Source organism: Ptychodera flava, chromosome 14 (assembly GCF_041260155.1).
Source record: "Ptychodera flava strain L36383 chromosome 14, AS_Pfla_20210202, whole genome shotgun sequence".
Taxonomy (NCBI): domain Eukaryota; kingdom Metazoa; phylum Hemichordata; class Enteropneusta; family Ptychoderidae; genus Ptychodera; species Ptychodera flava.
The window spans coordinates 5,125,884-5,147,166 of NC_091941.1; the positions used below are offsets into that span (position 1 = coordinate 5,125,884).

Sequence of the window (21,283 nt, forward strand, 5' to 3'; positions counted from 1 at the left end):
AGTGATGGGAGTATCATTGTATGTGTCTACAAAAGCAAATTTAATATAATAGTTATGCACTATATGATGACAGATTTATCTCATGGGTAGTTACTGTATGTAATACTCTGTTTAACAAGAGTACACAGAAATATGTTTATCATCAGACTTCAAGGTGAATGACCTCATGTATCAGGAGTTTTCTTCACTGTAACAAATTACCGTTACACAAGATTGCAGGGATTTTCAGTTTCATACCTATGTCCCTCTTTTCGTTTCAGCTCACCAATCATATGACACACCAAACATTGCCACAGCTGACAGGGATCCCAACCAACGTATCACCAGCGCCAGAACCACCAAAGTACAGCAAAGATCAAAGGAAGTACCATGTGTTTGACCATCATCTGCCAAATATCCACAGAGACTAGCCTCGCCCAATCTGAACACTGTCAGTGGATGTGTTTTCTCATAGCTGTCATTGCAGAGACCTCATTGAGAGACCTCGGACAGACTACAATGCACTACTCTATGAGTTTTCGAACAAACAGTACGCACTGTTTGTGAGACTAGTTGACATTAACAGTGAAATGGCTCGATCAGGTCTTTACTGACCAAAGATTGATGGATATCTAATAAGAACTTTGGTTCTACTCACCAGAAAAAGTAGAAAAAGCGAGGAATAGTTCTCTCAAAATTTGGGATTTCTTTTTATCTTGAGGCAAAATTACAGGGATTAATAGTAAGGTCCAGTGTCTGAGTTATACAGGTGACAATTCATTCAAGTAATATTTCAAGAAGGATCTTACTTTGTTGTCTTTTAAAATGTTCTACAAAGGAACAATAGAGTCATTTTGCAAATCATGTCAATTTTATCTAGAATTAGTAATCTTCATATGATGGAGAAAGGATTATGATTCTTGAAAAAAAAAAAGTTTTACTCTTGATTAAGCAAAAAATGTATAAAAGTACTTGTTAAATATTGGCTTCCTTCAATCTGTAATAAGCAGTGAGAGAAGACTTACCGTTGAACAATCATGCTGCTTTAAATGATATAGGGCAGTGTATTTCACAATCAGAGATCTTGTTTCACATTTCGTCTCTCAGTTGTTGATAATATGTATTGTATTTTGCATGTTTAATGTTTTTGCTGTAGTGTTAATTAAAGAAAGGAAAGAAAAAAAACTCTTAAAAGAACAGAATGGAAAATTTTTGACCCATGGAAAATTTTGACCTGTTTTTGATATAGGATAGGTCCTGTATTGTGTAGCAGTGGGACTGTAGTAGAAAGACTCTGCAAAAGCTGCAGAATTGGTATGTAATTGCAGTCATTTGTCATGGTGATGCAATTTTTCTCGTGTGGATTTCAGCTGGGTCATGTGTGTAGCATGGTATTTGATTTAGGTTTCACCGCTGGTGCAGCAATGGCATAACGCAGTGCTTGAGACTTCTGTCGTTGCTATGGCACTGAGTGGGCTAACGCCACCCATAGCTTCTGCAGTTATAACACGTAGGCAGCAGTTGTCATGACTTTCATCCATGCAGTCACATGCACATTTGTCGGCAAAATTTTTACCGCTTTGGTTGGTTTTAGTTCAGTATCGTCTGTACTGTTGAATGGTATTATTCTGTAGACAGACTGATCTTTGGGGCAACTGGTAGTAGCTGTGTCAAAATGTCACTTCTAATATTAAAAAGACTGAGGAAAAAAAAGGAAAAAAGTTGACAAAGCCTCCATACTCTGAGCTCTTTGTTTAAATTTACTTTTTACGGTAGACACCAATGTAAATATTTGACCTCTTACTCTCTTCTTCCAGCAGCAGTGAAACACAGTATGTACATAACAGGTGGAGGAACGGTAATTTGATTTTCAGTGTATACTCTAAAGTCTTTTTTTAGCTGACTGCTTTAGGACGCAACCAATACGGGTCATGTAGATTATTGCTATAACGGAGTACACAAAAAATGCTTTCTTTTTGTGCAAACTCATGGTACTTTGTAACTTGCACTGATCATGTGTAGTGTCCCCATCCATTCTTCGGTGCACATCCCCTTTATCATGGACTCCTTGCCTCACGTCTCTGAGGCTGAGATAGACCGTCACAATGTTCTATAGGTAACAAGGGCGTTTTCTTAAAAAAATTACACAAAAAAAATCAGTGATAAAAAAATCAGTGATAACTCTCAAAAATATAGATTTTCTGTCCTGTTCTGTAGAATCACTCATCCACACAAAGAGATAGTACGCTGTTAGCTACATGCTGACATGGCAGCTCGTTATTTTCCATTCTTGAAAATAGCCGATTCAAATGGCATAGTTTTATAGTCATGATAAGTCAGAGAAGGATCAAGTCATTTTTATGTGTAACTTTCTTTGGAGAAGACAAATGTATATTTGTAGATTTCATGTTTTGTGTATTTCAAATCAGTTCATGTGCAAAACTCCCTTCTTTTAATTTGTTTAGATGTACAAAATCAAACCTGTCATTTGCTTTTTTCCATTTTGGTCTCAATTTTAATCAGTCATCTTGTCTGTAATAAACATTGATATCGAGAAACGTAAACTGTTCTCCTGTGTAGTTGTGTTTTCACTGATTCAGTTGTGAGTCAGATATTGGTCACTGAAATGATTTGACAGCTCAGGTGATTGTGCAAATAGGAATGCGGCTGATGGCAGAGAGATGGCGTTGTGGGACCGAAACCACATCAGTTATTATCAAGATACAATGAATGTGCTGCAGTTGATCTTCAGGGGCTTGTGAATAATTTAACAAAAAATATTGCATTTTATACCCGGGAGACAGTTTTAGCTCAAATTCAATTGCCATGTGCAAATTTGCATGAAGTCTACACCATGGTTACCTGTTCAAACACTGAAATGTTGACATGTCTCGTTGAAAATCATGTCAGCGGTTTCAACTTCAACTACCTATTTCAGCAATTTTTAAATTCAATTATTTTTGTTGTCGAATTGTTGCACTTTCAAGCTTTCATTTATGGGAAGGGGTTCAAGGTCAAATACGGTGAGTTCAATGTGGCACTCGTGAGTTGTAATTATCAAAGCTTTTTGGTACTTTTCTGTAAGAAGGAGAGAGAGCTAGAGACAGTGATATGTACTTGATGACAACAACCAGCATCTGTTACATTGTGTGTCAAGCCATTCAATTGCACACATCATGTGGTGATTGATGTGGTATTTGTAAGTATCGGTGAAAGTGACCATGTAAGTGTGCCAATCAAATTTAACTTTGTAGTTTTTAGTTTTGTTCTGTTAGTAATTCACTGCAGGTCAGCCGAGAAGACACAAGAACTCAAATTTCCTCATAAATCGCAGAGTTCATTAAGCTCCGGATTGAAATGTCTACTAGTTATGCCACATATTTCCACAATGTTAAGCAGTGAATGTTAAAAAGTGAATCTGGCAGGAAAAATGTGAAGTTGTGGCACTTAAAGGGAGAGGTGGAATTTTGAGTTCAACAAAGTGTGTTATTGCAAGGAGACTGATGTACTGTTGTACAAACACAACATACCAGTAGATCTTCTTTGTGTGTCAGGACCATGCAGTTGAAAACAGAGAGATTACGTTAAATATAGTGGCATGATAATTATTCCAGCCTTTTTGGTTATTGGTACATTGTTCTTCTGGTCTGTGCTATAGAGGGCGCTCTGCCATGTCATGCCTGAAATGACAGAGTCAGGATCACTTATTACGATTACGTTGGAATATTGTTTTGGCAGTGGAAGAAACTTATGGGATCTTGTAAACACAAGCCAATAATGAGAATTTCTGAACTAGTAAATAACTGACAACTCTTTTTAGCCACCTAGTTTTCTAATTTCCATTTAAATCAGTGGAAAATTACATCAGAATAAATGCATGCTTGTTCTCTTCATGTAGAGTGTTGAGCAGGAGTGAGTCAGTATTTACAGGTGATCGTTTCAATGACTTGTACATTACCCAGTAGCTATATGGGCCGACACACAGTACAATAAATTACTCACAATTCGTTTCGATTCGTATCATTGAAGGTTCTTTTCTCGTAACTTTTCCAATTCTGCGTATAAATGTGCAGCATCAAAATAATTGTTTTATAATATCTAGTAAAAGTATGTTTTGATATTTCGGTGAAAGTTTCCAAATAACCATTAAAAAACCATAAAAGTCACAGTCTGTCACATTTTTTTGCAGCAAGTTATGACGAACTGAAGGGGTCATTCTCTGACAAAACTTAGCATGCAAATTTCTTTTGTCATTTCCACTGGAAATAATCAATATCCTTTTATATCATAAAACAGGTGCAACTAGTCTCCCTACTTTCCATCACATTATTCTGTATGGCTGAAGACACAATCAGTTGACAGTGTTACCAAAAATGCTATCTCCTCTCTCAATCATGCATATTTTCCAATCATTAAAAATTCCATTCTCATTTAAACAAGAATTGAGAAGAATGGTGTGCTTAAAAGTATGTTTTCAGAATTTTCACAACTAGTCTACATTGGAGACATGGTAGACTTCACTGAGGAAATATTTGAGGATACAAATCATAATGAATTATGGGAAATCTACAGCTGATAAAATTAGGTGTTGCACGCGTTAAAAGCATATATGGACTCGTGCCTGGTTTTGCTATTGGCCAATCATTGCAAATAAACATACAATGTTAATGAACTAACTCATTAAATCTACATACAAGTGGCAGAGCATCTGCTTTTTGCCTGTACAACCAATCAGCTTCAAGTTAAAGGGTTACAAATAATGCTGTGGCATCAAGCTGAGAACACTTTGCCACACTGGTATCATCACCTGAGCTGGGACTTGAACACATCAAGCCCACTTCCTGATTGATCTTGACTGAGTGTCCCTGTCATCGGAAAGCACCCAGAGTACCACCATATTGAGGATTTAGAGAAACAAGTCAGTCTTCGGTCACAATGTCATTCCAGATATTCCAGCCAGCTTTATAAACTGAAGCTGAAAAATTGTGATTGATACACTGTTACAGTAAGCAACAATTCTGCCAGCTTATCCAGGACTATAATAGACTTCAAACAAATTTACACCTCTGCAAAATCAAATTCAGTAACATTCACTCTTGATACAAAAGCTGAACTGTCACACATCTTGAGTGACTTATGGTGAGTATTACTTTAGTTGCATCAAATTTGATCATTCTATTTCTTAAATATCAATATTTTTCAAGTTACTGCCACCATAAATATTTTTTACATCATGAACAAACTTGCACATTGTGTACAATTCATGTGGTACAAAATCATTAAAATAGTTAAAAATAAATCAACACATATTTTCAAGAGCACCTGTTGATAGATAGATGCACACATATGAGTCCAACTTTTAGAAAAACATGATCCAAAACATGAGAAAACTAGTCCCCAAAATTTACACATGCAAATTTATCGTCACTTGAGCAAAGACTATGAAGCTATCTGTAGGGATCTGTGGCTCAAATTAGAAAGCTACTGGACATGTGGGTTCATAGATGTTTTAACAAAATTTAAATTAACAGAAGCACATTTTAATGGTGTTGGACAACCAGTTTCAGAGAAGATAAACTTTTTGAAGCAAAATGAGGAAAAACTCAAAAGTTTGTGTGTGCAAATTTCAATGTGGCATTATGTGTGCAGATCCAATATAGGGTATCTCACATACGAATGTATCAGATATCAGAGCAATGACTCTTTTATGAAGGGTTTTATCATTTACTTGAAAAGATACGCAATATTTTTCTTAATTTTATGAGCAAAATTTACAAAACTCCATTCTAGATAATTGTCACTTAAACTGATTATAATTGAGTTCATCATATTTTGAGTTATGAGCTCTACTGATTTGGTCTGTGGACAGGAATTGAGGGACCGATTGACAGACACACATACTGACATTGTGATATTAAATATCGCCCCGTAGTGTGCTGTCGGCATAGGGAGCCAAGATTTAATTTGGAGCAAAATTGTAACCTACACTCAAGTCAAATAGGCAAGACTGAACAAGATTGTGTCCTCACTGAACAATTCTACAAACTAACATAATCCTAGGGGGTCTGGCCATTTCAAAAAGCTCTCCATTTTAATTTTTTGTGTTAAAAATGGAAAGACTTCATAGATCTATTGATTTTCATGGAAAAAGGATTGTGGGTATGCTTCCCTTATTTACAAAATGATTCCATTGCCTTCTTTGATCCAAAGACTTTGCAAGACTTTCATTCTGTCCCCAAGGCACACTTTACCTGAACAGACAGAAAGTATGACTCCTGAGAGACAATGTTTGTAATGGTTTTGTCGGTAATAAAAGACTCATTGATCCTTGACAAATGACTGATGGAGTCTATACAAATGTTACCACAGACAGTAGACTTGTAGGCAAGCTACTACACCTGTATTTGTAGAAACGTCGTCAAATGAAGGGAACCTATTTGCATGGAGACTACTGTGTATGACCTGGGTGTTAGGTAATGTTGGTAAAGGTGCATGTCTCCACAAATTGTCAAAAAAAGTTTATGGAAAAATCCAAGTTTTGTTTAGCTACTGTCTGAAAACTAATCATGTGATCAACTCTGATACTTTTGTTTTACCTGGGAAGTAAGGTGCTATAGTTGCATTGTTCAAGTAAGTCACAAGTATTCTCGGATGAAAAAATTTTTGAGAAACTAATAGATAAGTTGCTTGTCCCTGACCACTAGGAATCAGTACAGAGTTAGAGTCAGTCAGTTGGTTTGTATGTCATGTTGGTATGGCAACTGTGAAGACCACATATTAGAACAGTTTAGGGAAACAGACTACTTGAACAGTTGTCAGTTTATACTGGTCATATCTAAAGTAGTCAGTTAATACCAAAGTCATATCTGTTGGTCTCAGTCTCCACTTGGTAAAAATTTGGGAGCTTTGACCTGTGTCGATGTTATCATCTTGTGTGTGATACATTTGGGTGTAACTGTGGCCAACTTTCTTTTATTTGCTAGCAAAAGATAATGACTGTCTCTATCAGGTGGAGTACGCAAAGTGCCACAGGGAACGCAGACCTTTTATTGACATCCTATTTTTCAGATATTCATCAAATACAGAAATTTTGTTAAAACACTTGAGTTAATAAAGTACCGGAGGACACAAATCATAGGTATTTACAAACTTTTATTTTGATATACATACTTTTCTTACAAAAAAATCTTTATGTATGAAAAAGTGTTTAAAAAATATATACATGTAAAAAAGTGATCATGCCATAACATTGCAAACACAGCAAGTACACCATTTCACAAATTGTCACGTACCTGGCACAATTTGCAAAGTACACGTACATGTCCGGCCACATCAAACTCTCAAATACTGCAGCATTTTCTGGGTTTCAGTTGATTGAGTAACAAAAGAATAATTCAGCACACCACACGACTTAAAACTGATGAAAATGTAAACATGTTGTACTTGCAGAATGATCAAATCAAATCTCTTGCAATGTTAAGATCACTTAAGGTAGAACATGCCTCGGAGACAGATATTTGGACTCTCAACTTTCTACAATTCTTTTCTGATCAACCACTTGTGGGGGCTCATTTTAAAGCTCTTGGAGAAAGAAAAACTTTAACTGTCTAAGTTCTTTGAAAATCCAAAATTTAAATTGCCCCCATAGAGTTAACACAGGAATGGCAGCCATTTTGAATTTCAAATATCGCAAAATAATTTGTTTCGCTAGTTCCAAACTTTGCATGGTGACCCCCAATTTTTACAGTCAATTTGGTAAGAGAATGGTTGAAAGTTTCATTTGGGAAAGTTTGAGCAAAAAGTCTTTCACTTTCGAGGCAAATACTACCTTCAACAAACTTTTATTGGTTGGTGACAGCAGAGAAGAAACTGCGCAAAAAATTGGATGATACCTTGCCAAACAAAATACAGATTTTGTGACAAAAGCTCTTTCATTCTGAAGAGCAAGACATTCATGAAATGTTCATGGTTTTTGCTGTCCCATTCAGTGTGCCATGAATTTTGCTGCTTATAAAGTAATGGCCAATGCAAAAAAAAGATTTTATACCCAACAGCACTGTCCTTTGATGGATGCATAACACCAACATTGAAATGAAAATCAACATAATTGTATCAGCTGATAGACATAAATATACAAGCTAAATAAGTAATGGTTTGGAAAAAGTCCATCCTGCTTCAAATTTACAACACAATTTTGTAGTACACTGGATCACAGTATGTAAAAATATTAAAATGCAAAGCAGATAAACTGGTGTTTAACCAGTTACAAAAATATGATTGATACAGTTGCCATGTTTACGGTTGTCTGAATATTGATATGTCTTTAACCTGTTATGTTGATAACAATTGTCCTGTCGCAAGCCAAATCTGAACAAACTGCATACAATTTGTCAAAAACTATGTCAAAAAAAAGACATGATACAATCAATTGAACAAGTTGAAAAAACACAATGGGATGACATGGGCAAAGTTACAAACAAAATCAACTGTATGTGGACAAATGGAGACAGTAACTATACAGTGTTATCTGTATACAGACCAGTAACTGACAGTGTTGGGGGTCTTCCTAACTAAAACACAAATTGTCATCAATCTTGGACTTAGTCTACAACAAAATGGTCCCCATTGTCACTGATTACATTTACTAAATTGATTCTGTAAGCCCACTGCTATGCACCAGCCCAAATAATTTGTCTGGAAAAGTTGTTCAGTACACAGACTAGGCTTTTCGCTGCATTTCAGACAAACACAATGAATTCAAGGAATGCATTTTGTATTTCGCCTTAAGGTTGGAAATCAATATCAGCTCATCATGTGACAACAGTGTTGTCTCCAGGGCTCCAATACATTAACATATCAGGAAAACACTTCAAGTGGTTGCCCAGTATCTTGCGGTGATGTCAGAAAGTCTGCATTGTCCTCCTGGTTCCAAGGCAACCTGTGTTTTTATGCACATTGTGACCGTGTTGACGAGCTGGTCTTGGTCAGATAGACTTTTGAAGTAATATGTTAATTTGTTCAAAATGTACACTGCATTCAAATAGCATTTCAGAGTATTACATTGAGTCAGTGCTATAATAACTTTCAACTTTTGTACCAACTATTCATTATTGTCTTGGTAACAAGCAGACATGTTCATCTTTCTCACAAAAAGCAGTCCCATAAATCTGTAAGTATGTAATATATCTGCAGTGAAGAAAGCATATGTCACTGGAAATCAATGTGAATCACGCCTACAATGGGTCATCAGAAAGAGATATCATTTGCATGTATGTGGTCCATGAAGTCTCTGTTAATTCTCAGGATTTCACGTTTAATTACTTTTTCCCTTACAATATCAAAAGCATCAACATGCATGAGGAATGTACTTTCATCACAATTGGAAGATCTGGTATGCACAGGCCGTCCTGTGTGTATGCATAAACTGTCACATTTCTAGGTGTTGTTCAATTAAGATAAACATATTATGACCATTTTAAAGATATGTGAAATAACATACTGATGGTAATTTGTAAAAGTTACAGTATCAACACAGCCTCTGATGAGTTCAAGAGAAATCTCGGACCTGTTCACCCCCAATTACCTGTGGAAAGGTCCTCACTCATCATTGATAACAGTGGGTTTGGACCTAACCAAGTGAGTGGAATGGTTAATGTAGCAGTGCTGCAGAAACAATGTGACAATGTAGTTGTTGGATCTGAGAATCTCTGGCAAACCTCACAACGGCACAGAAAACTTCCTCAGGTTAATTTTATGAAATGCTGACATTCAAAAAGTCAAATAATTCCAGCAGGGCTTTAGAAGTAACAGCCTCAACTATAAAATGGCCGTTGTAAATATGTACAAAATAGTCGGCTATAAAATCGATAATGTAAATATGTACAAAGTAGTTGGCTAAAAATAAGATCATTCAACTTTTCTTTAAGTAAGAGTAAAAATCCTTCGCAATGTTTAAACTGCAGAATGGCGGATACACTTTTTCCTTACTTCTATTGCATATACACTGACATTGTATAAAATCCTGTAAAATAAACTGTACTTCATATCATGTGAAAATAATATGGGTACTATACATTTTTAAGTCTGAAATTTGACAATTAAAAAAAACAGGAACACAAGAAAACTGCATTACAGTACTCTTTTGGTCTCCAATAAATATGATAAAAGGCAGAAAATTGTGACAGGACTTGGCAAAGTTCCATTAATAATTGAAACAAATACCAACACTGACAAAATTCTTTTTAATCTGAATTATTTGAAAAATTTGACAGTAGAAAAGCAAATATGGTTTTAGATTTCAAAGTGAATGAAAATCTAAATTGTCTTCAGTTTTCGCTCAGTTTTCCTTTCACTAAAAAGAAGCGGAAGGAATCAGTATTTGATTGAGAGAGAGGATAAAATGTACAAACATATGAAAACTAGGGTGAGGACAAAGCATCTGGACATTTAAACATATTTTAATGACAGTGTGCAAAATGTGGCATTAAGAATGGCGTTATCAACCTCTGTGTAGTTTTATAAAAATCTTCCCATAAAAACTGACTGAAGCAAAGGCACAAACCAACAAAAAATTATCCAAGTATTATGACCTTGATAGGAAAACCAAATCAATTCATGATTATGCTAAAGACCTTAACTTTCTGTAAGTAGCAAGTGCAGAAACAAGTCTTACATGTTGATTTAAATTTAAAACAAGGTAGCATCCACATTACCACGTTCATTCTGTGAAAGCCAAGGTCAATTATCCTGAATTTTGAAATACAAGAACATCCTCATTTGTTAACTCATCAAAATTGAAGTTTGGCAGTTAGGAGTCTACAAGTCAGTGCAAGTAATGGCCAAACATCTATGAATCCTTTACAACCTGCAATGTTGTATCATGCTGTACATGTACTAGAATGAACCATAATAATTTAACAGATCTGTGAATCCTTCCAAAGTTTTAATTACATATATTAACACGAAAAACATGGAAATGCCCTACACCTTGTCCTATAGTGTGTAGTTTTGCTCTGAGCTAAAGAAGTGTTGGTCCATAAACTGTGACACAGATATTTCATTTTCTGTGTCTGCTGTAACTGGAGATGAATCCTACATTCATTCTACAGACCTGACTTTCTCTTATCTCTATATGATAAAATTCTTATGGGTGAAAAGGTTGAAGGCAGATATGTACGAACAGATGTTTACTTAATATATTTGTTAAATCATGGTTAGTTTCTTTTTATGTTTGAAAGCTGACTAATTTGATAATCTTGGAAGTTGTCTCACTCCTTGTTGAACAAACTTTCTCGGTCACCATCAAAGGTACAAAAGAAGCAAATATGAGAAGTAACTTTCACTGTTGCTGTTTTGTTTATCAGACAAATTTAGCTTTGCTTTTAGATGGTTCTCTACACTGAAAATTTTAGGGTGCCGGAAAATAGTGTATTGATCATTATGACGCAACAGATAAAAATAAATAAATTCATAAATAACAATATGAAGTCCTGGACAGAGAAGTCATGACAGGACACATCCCATAAATGTTTAGACACTTGGCAAGTTCCAAGAAAGTAAATCAAGGCAATGTATCAAAGAAATATCAAATAGTTAAAATTATTGGAGAGTCAATGTCCTGTAAATGTATGTACATACATACTTTATGTAGACACTGCAGTTATTCTGTTACATGTGTATTTACAACAATTATACTTTGATTATACTGAAATTATACACAATATATATGTTGGTTGTATGGACACAGTTACATGGGCAGCATGTCTTGATTGTTGTATCATTCATTTCTGTATGTTTCCATTCTGACAGTAGGTGCTACTTCTTTGCCGTTTTCCATGTACATTGGCGCCACTACCCTGCGCTGCTTCTTAGTCTTGCAGAGTGCTACGATCAAAATGATGAGCATTACTCCGCAGACGCACACAACACCGAGAACAATTCCTATCATCTGGTCACTGATTCCACTGGGTTCCTTTGTGGTTGTGGTTGGCCCTTCTTCAAGCAACCTGGACGGGAGAAAACAGACACACTCCCATATTAGGTTAGTCTGTGAGCAAACTGTTGATTAAAAACTGCTATTTGATCATCTCATAGTCTGCAATTCATGATGCCCTTGTTTGATGAGGTTATCATAGTATGGATTATGTTTCTTGGTTAAACTAGTCTCTCAAGCTCCAGATAGACTGTACATGATATCATTTGCCTCTATATATATAACATATAAGCATAAGTTTTTTAAGTTGGACATACAGAAACAAACACAAGTTTCAACAAATCTCCCACTACCAATGTCAGTTTCTAGCTTTGTTATTGCATGGACCTAGTGCCACACATTTGTTTTTGCTCCTTCCCCAGACATATTATACAATCACTGTATGATTTTGTTGGTGGCCTGATGTCAACATCAATGTATGCAATATGATCAGCTGAAATTTACCAGATATATTGTTGAATGTGAAATGGTATTAAACACATCACACCATTATCAGGCATAAATGATCATACGCTGATAAAAAATGCAAGGTTTCTGATCTTTGAAATTTTTATTCATACCTTATCTCTATGGTTGTGTAATTGACACCATTGAAGAGAACATAAACTAGTTCTTCACTGACACCATACTCAAGATCACTGTACACCTGGGAAGTTGGTGTTCCTATAATTCAAATAATCAAAAAATCAAAACAAGTCATTGACAATGACATAGTCCCCACTTGTAATAGGAGTATTAGTCTTGAGGGGGCAGGGAAATGAGGTCATTAAGAAGTATCACTAAAGTGTATATGTTCAGATCTATGGACACATAGGTCTATGTCATTGTTCCCAATTTGAAACAAGAGGCATGTCTAAGTTATGGTTCTAAATCGGGAAAAAAGATCAAACCTCTAGCTGTATTGGCCAGCCAAGAAATACATATTTGCATAATAATGAGGTACAAGATGTGACATCTTGAGGTCTATTATCCTATCAAAATTGAAGCGTAAAGAACTTGTGATTACTGAGTTATGCATATATATGCATATTCAAGGTCAAAGGTCATCAAGGTCACGTGACATTTTGAAAAAAAACATTGCATTGCTAATTAATCCATATATGCCAAAATTCAGACCTCTAGCTCTATTGGCTTGCCCACAATTATATATGGGCATAATTAACGAGGTAAAGCATGTGTTGTCATAAGGTCTCCCATCCTACTAAATATAAAGGACATAGCACTTGTGGTTACTTATTTATTGACATAATCGTGTATTTTAGGTAAAAGGTTATCGAGGTCACATGACATTTTGTCAAAAAATTTCTATCCTATAGTCTATCCCTATATACTAAAAATCATACATTTACCTCTATTGGCTTGTTCAAAATTAGATATGCACATAATGAATCAGGTACAATATGTGGCGTCATAAGGTGTCCCATCATACCAAATATGAAGGGTGTAGCACTTGTGGTTCCTGAGTTATGGACAAATATGTATATTTGGGGTCAAAGGTCACCGAGGTCACGTGACATTTTGTCAAAAAAATTGTATTGCTAAGTATCCCTACATACCAAAAATCAGACCTCTAGCTCTATTGGCTCGCTGAAAATTAGATATGCACATACATAATTAATGAGGAACAATATGTGGCGTCATAAGGTGTCCCATCATACCATATATGAAGGGTGTAGCACTTGTGGTTACTGAGTTATGGACAAATATGTATATTTGAGGTCAAAGGTCACCAAGGTCACGTGACATTTTGTCAAAAAAATTGTATTGCTAAGTTATCCCTATATACCAAAAATCAGACCTCTAGCTCTATTCGCTCACTCAAAATTAGATATGTGCATAATTAATGAGGTACAATATGTGGCGTCATAAGTTGTCCCATCATACCAAATATGAAGGGTGTAGCATTTGTGGTTACTGAGTTTGGACAAATATGTATATTTGAGGTCAAAGGTCATTGAGGTCACATAACATTTTTTCAAAATAATTGTATTGCTAAGTTATCCCTATATACCAAAAATCAGACCTCTAGCTCTTTTGGCTCGCTCAAAATTACATATGCGCATAATTAACGAGGTACAATATGTGGCGTCATAAGGTGTCCCATCATACCAAATATGAAGAGTGTAGCACTTGAGGTTACTGAGTTATGCACAAATATGTATATTTGAGGTCAAAGGTCATTGAGATCACTTGACATTTTGTCAAAATAATTGTATTGCTAAGTTATCCCTACATACCAAAAATCAGACCTCTGGCTCTATTGGCTCGCTCAAAATTAGATATGCACATAATTAGTGAGGTACAATATGTGGTGTCATAAGGTGTCCCATCATACCAAATATGAAGGGTGTAGCATTAGTGATTACTGAGTTATGGACAAATATGTATATTTGAGGTTAAAGGTCACCAAGGTCACGTGACATTTTGTCAAAAAAATTGTATTGCTAAGTTATCCATATATACCAAAAATCAGACCTCTAGCTCTATTGGCTCGCTCAAAATTAGATATGCACATAATTAATGAGGTACAATATGTGGCGTCATAGGGTGTCCATACCATATATGAAAGGTTTACCACTTGTGGTTACTGAGTTATGGACAAATATGTATATTCGAGGTCAAAGGTCACCAAGGTCACATGACATTTTGTCAAAGTGTCTGAGATATCTGCGTGAACGGATGGACTCACGGACTGACATGACCCAATCTATGAGCCCCCTGGACTTTATCTGTGGGGACTAAAAACTGTGTCACTGCATCCTTTTGCAATATGAATACGATGAGAAACTAAATTTTTATTTATCTTGGCCTTATACATGGGAGCCTATGTACTGCCTTATACATGGGAGTCTATGGACTGCCTTATACATGGGAGTCTATGGACTTCCTTATACATGGGAGTCTATGGACTGCCTTATACATGGGAGTCTATGGACTGCCTTATACATGGGAGTCTATGGTCTGCCTTATACATGGGAGTCTATGGACTGCCTTATACATAGGAGTCTATGGTCTGCCTTATACATGGGAGTCTATGGTCTGCCTTATACATGGGAAGTCTATGGAGGTGAAAACTAAAAAGTCCTCTACCACGGCCAAATTTGATCCGGTGTGAAACAAATCGACGTGCATCTGTATGAGGTATGGTACTATCCTTGTACCAAGTTTGAACAAAATCGCTCCAGGCGTCTCTGAGATATCTGCGTGAACGGACGGACGGACGCACGGACGCACGGACATGACCAAACCTATAAGTCCCCCCAGACGGTGTCCGTGGGGACTAATAAACCATTTTTTTATTTACTCCGATCAGTAAGAGCATGAAGAAAGGAGAGAAAATGATAGAGAAAACTGTGTGAAAATCTCAGTAATACTTTATGGGTCGCCTGTGCTTATACATGGGAGTCTATTGACTGCCTTATACATGGGGGTCTATGGAGGTGAAAACTAGTGTGAAAATCTCAGTAATACTTTATGGGTCGCCTGTGCTTATACATGGGAGTCTATGGACTGCCTTATACATGGGGGTCTATGGAGGTGAAAACTAAAAAGTCCTCTAACATGGCCAAATTTGATCGCATTGTGAAACAAATCGACGTGCATCTGTATGAGGTAGGGTACTATCCTTGAACCAAGTTTGAACAAAATCGCTCCAGGCGTCTATGAGATATCTGCGTGAACGGACGGACGGACGCACGCACACACGGACGCACGGACATGACCAAACCTATAAGTCCCCCCGGACGGTGTCCGTGGGGACTAAAAATAGCACAACAAGGTCGTTAGCTTTGATTCAAATGACTCTGTCTAATTTTCTGAACAAAATACTGTTTGTTTAATACTTTATCTTTGTTTGTGATATACAACACAATGACCACTGTTTGCATGTAAGACAATAACTGGTACACAAAATGAATAGCACCATGCAAGTAATGCTAATATGGTTTTTTAGCTACTATAGACTATAGTCTATAGAAGCTATTGGGATGGGTATCCGTCCGGCGTCCGTCGTCAGTCTGTATGTATGTATGTATGTATGTATGTATGTATGTATGTATGTATGTCCGTTTGTGAGGCGTCCGTCCACTCAAATATCTTGAGAACCGCAGTACTTACTGATTTGATATTTGTTGTGTAGATTAAAAATATGATTTTGAGAAACTGTTTTTTTAAATTTTTGATATTGTTGAAAATAGGCAAATTAATGCCAAAAAAGGTGTTTTTGGTAAAAAATCTTCTTCTTCATAACCGCTGGTCAGACAGCTTTGTTATTTGGTATACAGGTCCCTAGGGATAACCCAACTTAGATTTGTTCAAATTGTGATGAAATATGTAAATGTGTATTTTTAAGGAATTTTTTTGTCATTTTGGTCAAAGTTTGACTTACATTGTATGTAATTCTTGTACTGTATAAACCCTATCAATTCACCCAGAAAAAAATAATTAATATGATTTTAAATAATTGAATTAATTAGGAAATCATCAAAGCCAAAATAATTTTAGTGTGGAATTATCAGAAAGTTCAACTTTTTTTTTTTTGACAGTTCATAGTGAATTGAGGATTAAAACATGTAAAGGCAACTTTCCTGAGTCCCAACTTTGATATATTCTGGACCACCATTTATGTTATCTAAAAGAAATTGCTCATAATAGTTTGTCATGATAGGGTGGTCAAATAAATAGAGATAGAGAAAGTTCTAATTCCATTTATGGTTGACTTGGTAAGGATAAAATAAGATTACCTTTTGAGGAAAAAAATAGAGTGGTCAATTAAAAGAGTGGTCAAAGTGATAGGGTTTTTATGGTAAAGCTGGGCTGTAAGATTCCTCATGTGCTATTTATAGCAATTATGCAATCTGTGTAAACAGTGCATTGAAAGTGTAACATGATTCCTTATAATGCTTTTGATGATCTTGAACTTCTTAAGTTTCAAACATTTGTCTCTTCAGTGTGCTTTCTCTGAGTACGTACAGTCTCAACTTATTCAACAGAACTTACTTACAATGTTAATTTGAAAGTTAAAATGTGCTTGGTTAATAGGATGAAAATACTGATATTAAAATATAATCAGCTCAAGATTCTTTATAACCTGACAGATATGCTGTTTTTTTATGACGTAAATCTTGATTGAAGCAAGTCTTGTTTACTTTAATTAGAATGTAATTAACTCTCGTTTATTTGCTATAAGACTAATATAGTCTGATGAAATATGCAAATCTGTATTTTTACAAATTTTTTCCCATTTTTGGTCAGGCCATCCTGAAATGAGCTATCAAAGATATCCACCTTCTTCATCAATACATGTGTCACAAAAGGTTATTCTCTACATAGTACAGCAGAGCTCTGTCAACTGTTGAGTCGCTTGTTTTTTCAAAACCGCTGGTCAGACAGCTTTAATATTTGGTTTACATGTCCCTAGGATGACCTTAGTGAGATAATTTCATACAGTCATGATATACTTAATTTTGTATCCATGTCTATAGTAGCTTCAGGGACTTTGGCCCTATTTTTTATTTTTGTTATAAGAGCAGTGATCAAATAGCCTCATGAATCTAAATTTAAAGTTGTTTCCTGAGAAAGTATTCTTCCTACACAAAACTGAAGCTTACAAGTCTTAATATATCCAAAGCAATTACTTTGAGACCACAATGTGAATGATAAATGTGTTACTAACCATGACTATCTCCTGCAGGTTTTATCTGTAAAGTTACTATCACACTTCCTTCAATCACTTGAAGAATTTCGATTCTCTCCCTGCAAGACAAAAATCACATTTATAAGTTAACTGACAATGTACAACCAACAATAACAGATTAATAATGACTTTTGTTCCTTTGTTTTTCTTTATCCCAGTTCATTAATGTCATGATTCTGAGCATTAACCCTTTCAGGCCTAAACCACTATGTATAGGAGTAGTTCTTAAACAACTAAAAAGTCAGGCCTGAAAGAGTTCTATTTTCCTAATGATAACAGTGATACATGTTGTTCTTTTGTCAAAGATGGCTTTGGAATTATTATGAGACAAAAACACAAAGCTGGTATGCTGCAGAACTGCAGTGCAACTTCTTTTAGTCTCCTTCCACAATTAAACTAAAAAGTGAAAAAAAACCACACTAATATAATATTTGGAAACCACATTTTTCATATTTTTCATTTACTGATATATTGCTTTCTACAACTAGGGTAGTGGTAAAGTATAGGAGGTGGGCAATACGGCATGCTGAACTTACACTTTTCAGCAGTGATCTTGCAAATGACAACCACTCAGACCATTTTTGAATTCTTCAGTCTAATTTATGCATTTTGACAAATTCCATTAATACTTATCTATTGATTTAATCCATCAATGAGATCCACAGGCTGTGTGTATTTTGGGTTAAAAGTCTTTCATGAAAAGTACAACACAATACCTGGATATCTGACAGTATCGAGAGATGGCAATGATGACTGCTTCCCTAAAATTTTCTTGCTGGCTCTCCTCAGATACAAGTTCATAATCCATGTCAATGACAAATTCTATTGTTACAGTAGAGTCAGTCACTGTTGTTACTTCTGAAAAGAAGCATGAAAATTAGATCTTCTCTTAATATTTATATTGTTACCAGATCAACTCCTAGAGGACCTAAAAATGCCATAGATATTGCAGTCAGCATCTGATACACGTACCCATGCATATTCCTTTACATCAGGGTTTTTTGAGTCTCTGGAAAAAAAATTATCACAAAAACAAATTCTCTACAACTTCTTGTTGCACGCCGTAATCTAAATAGGCTATAAACCTAATGATGGCCATGGGACCAAGAAAATATTTCTTTGAATTTACTTGTGTTTGAGCAGACAGGAAGACTGCAAATCTGTCAGACTTAAACACCAGTCTGCACTGAAGTTTAGGCAGCAATGCAACATGTAGCTACTGCAATATCAAGTAGTAAAACGCAAATTTCAAAAAGAAACTGTCACAAAATCTGCTGGTCAAATCTAGCCCATGTGAAGACAGCATGGAAAAGAAGTACTTTTTACAACATATCATAGAAAATGGTCTGATGATGTCACAGCAGACAAGTGATATGAGCTGCCTGATAGTATGCTGTACATAGTATCAATTATTATTCAAAACAGTGAATTGATCAACAATGCTCTTTCATCAAGTTGAAGACATACCTGGTAACAAAGTAGTTGTTGGAAATGACAGCAAGTCAACTCCTGGGTTGCAAATCCTGTTTATTGGCGGACATGTAACCACTCCATTGTACCCAGGTATCTGAGAAAAACAGTGAATACTTTACACTTAGTGACGTATATTCAATACTCTAGATCAGAGTGTCCTTTACAAATAATTTGAACAGTTACATGATACAGAACTTATGAAGAAGAACAGAGTTAGGTTGGCAACACAGCTTTTCAAGTAATGATGGAAACAACAAGGAACAGGTCTACATATTTGCATTAATGCGTTACGATTTGTCAAAGGTTTCCAGAGTTTTTTCTTGCAATGAAAATAGGGTAACTGGGGCTGGGTGCAGTAAATGCCATATAGTTACAGTGATTTTTCCAAGTATCAACTCAATTGAACATTGAAAGGCAATGAATTAGCTTTTTCACAATTGGACCGTGAGTCACACTTGACCCATTCACCACCACACTGAACATTTTACCCAACTGCTTTAAATAGGATTGTTGATCTTCTCTGTTGAAGAGAACAGCAACACAAGGCTCGTTGCAGGTCACAGAAATGTTAGTGAAAGGGTTGTGGCAATGTGCAGCATCTCACATGATGATAGCTTATTGGTTTTTCTGAATATCATTATCATTATTGTATCATTTCCAAACAGCCAATCAGCTACACAATAGCCTAAGTTTCAGACTCCCTAGGTTGTTGTAAATCACTAAAATCTACAATCAGAATGACTTTTCTTCTCAAGTATGTCACTGTCAGCAAGGTGTGGATGAGATGCAATGATGATAAACTACAAACATACCGTTATTGTTGTGTTGGATGGACACAGTTGCCATGGTGTATCTCCGACTTGTACTTCTAATGTGTACGTATCATTACATCGGGTTTTGTAGCACCTACCAGTTGCAGCTAAATTCTGGAAAACAAGTAAAGTTTCACAGAATGTGTAATACCTGCCAGCAATATCGTGGTGTGCAAATGCACATGTGCTTATGATACAAGGTAATACCAGATCTGTATCCAAGATGGATTGTGACTGCTTCGCTTTAAGATTTACAGCATGATAGAAATAATGTACAAAAATTAAGAAACAGGAATATATTGAAATGAAGAAACACATAGACAAGTTCAATTAATTATGCATGCCTATTCTTCACTTACAAAACATTGTACTCACATTTCAAGACAACTTGTTCATTAATTCCACTAGATCAAGTTTTACATTTGATGAAGACTGAACAGTGACCTTCATAAACTCGTTTGATATTTCATTTAGAAATGAACCTTACCTTGTTTATAGTACTGATAGTAGCAAGAAAACACCTGCTATCTGAAGCGTAGGATTCACCAGTTGTGGTGAGGTCTTCACTGTCCCCATTTGCAGCATCAAGACATGAATACTGAAAAAAATACACAAATAAATATTGGATTAAAAAATATGTACTCTAACATTGCACAAAAATGTTGGCGAAGATTAGTTAGATTATTGGGTTTCTACCATAATGTCTAAACGAAAAAAAAATAGAATTCTTTACTGGGGAACAATATAGGATATGTTTTGCAAGTATTTGACAGCTGAACATATCTTGACAATTAGGGACCAGTTTTTTACATTTTACAAAACAGGATAAAAAACACTTTTCAGACACTGCTGACAAAAATGACAAAAATTTCACAAAAAAAAAGGGTTGCAGTCATTCTCCTACCTTCTCATCAGCTTTGTAAATCCGGCAATCTTCCAGGTAGTCATTGGTTGTACAGTTACCTTTGTGCATATGTAAATGATGGCAGCCAAAGTCACTGTGAGATGTAATAAAGAAAGACAAAGTCAAATAAATGTTGCAATATTAATCTAATTATGTTCTTATGTTCTTGACACATTGAAGGCTAAAATTGAAAGTGGAGTAATTTTCACAGATACAAACATGGAGAATCATGAGAATACACAAACATCATAATTTGCACATCATCAGTATTCTTTTTTCAGGTTCATTAACAAGTTCATTAAAGTTTGGCGAGAGCACAGCAGTCATCTCAATCTGATAGTAGTTACAAAATTGTAAAACAGTGCTTGTCATGTATATATGGTACATCATAGAAGCAGCAAACTGTTGAAACTCACTGCGTCTATCAT

At 35.7% G+C, this 21,283-nt stretch overlaps 2 protein-coding genes across 8 annotated transcripts in view; one reads left to right on the forward strand and one right to left on the reverse strand.

Moving 5' to 3' along the window:
• The window catches only part of LOC139149048 (cyclin-dependent kinase-like 1), a 47,951-nt gene extending 45,408 nt beyond the window's left edge, over positions 1-2,543 (forward strand). For 5 of the 6 annotated variants that reach the window (XM_070720567.1, XM_070720563.1, XM_070720566.1 and 2 more), the window contains one exon: positions 261-2,543. In XM_070720567.1, the coding sequence (XP_070576668.1) occupies positions 261-410 (150 nt within the window). In that variant the 3' untranslated portion in view covers positions 411-2,543. The remainder of the gene's footprint in view (positions 1-260) is intronic. The other variant, XR_011556069.1, reaches the window with a different exon arrangement.
• A 4,571-nt stretch (positions 2,544-7,114) lies between these two features.
• The window catches only part of LOC139149049 (ciliated left-right organizer metallopeptidase-like), a 34,546-nt gene continuing 20,377 nt past the window's right edge, over positions 7,115-21,283 (reverse strand). For both annotated transcript variants that reach the window (XM_070720568.1, XM_070720569.1), the window contains exons 10-17: positions 20,856-20,949; positions 20,439-20,549; positions 19,952-20,065; positions 19,134-19,233; positions 18,383-18,524; positions 17,646-17,725; positions 12,532-12,634; positions 7,115-11,984 (exon numbers count right to left, since the gene is read on the reverse strand). In XM_070720568.1, the coding sequence (XP_070576669.1) occupies positions 11,756-11,984; positions 12,532-12,634; positions 17,646-17,725; positions 18,383-18,524; positions 19,134-19,233; positions 19,952-20,065; positions 20,439-20,549; positions 20,856-20,949 (973 nt within the window). In that variant the 3' untranslated portion in view covers positions 7,115-11,755. The remainder of the gene's footprint in view (positions 11,985-12,531; positions 12,635-17,645; positions 17,726-18,382; positions 18,525-19,133; positions 19,234-19,951; positions 20,066-20,438; positions 20,550-20,855; positions 20,950-21,283) is intronic.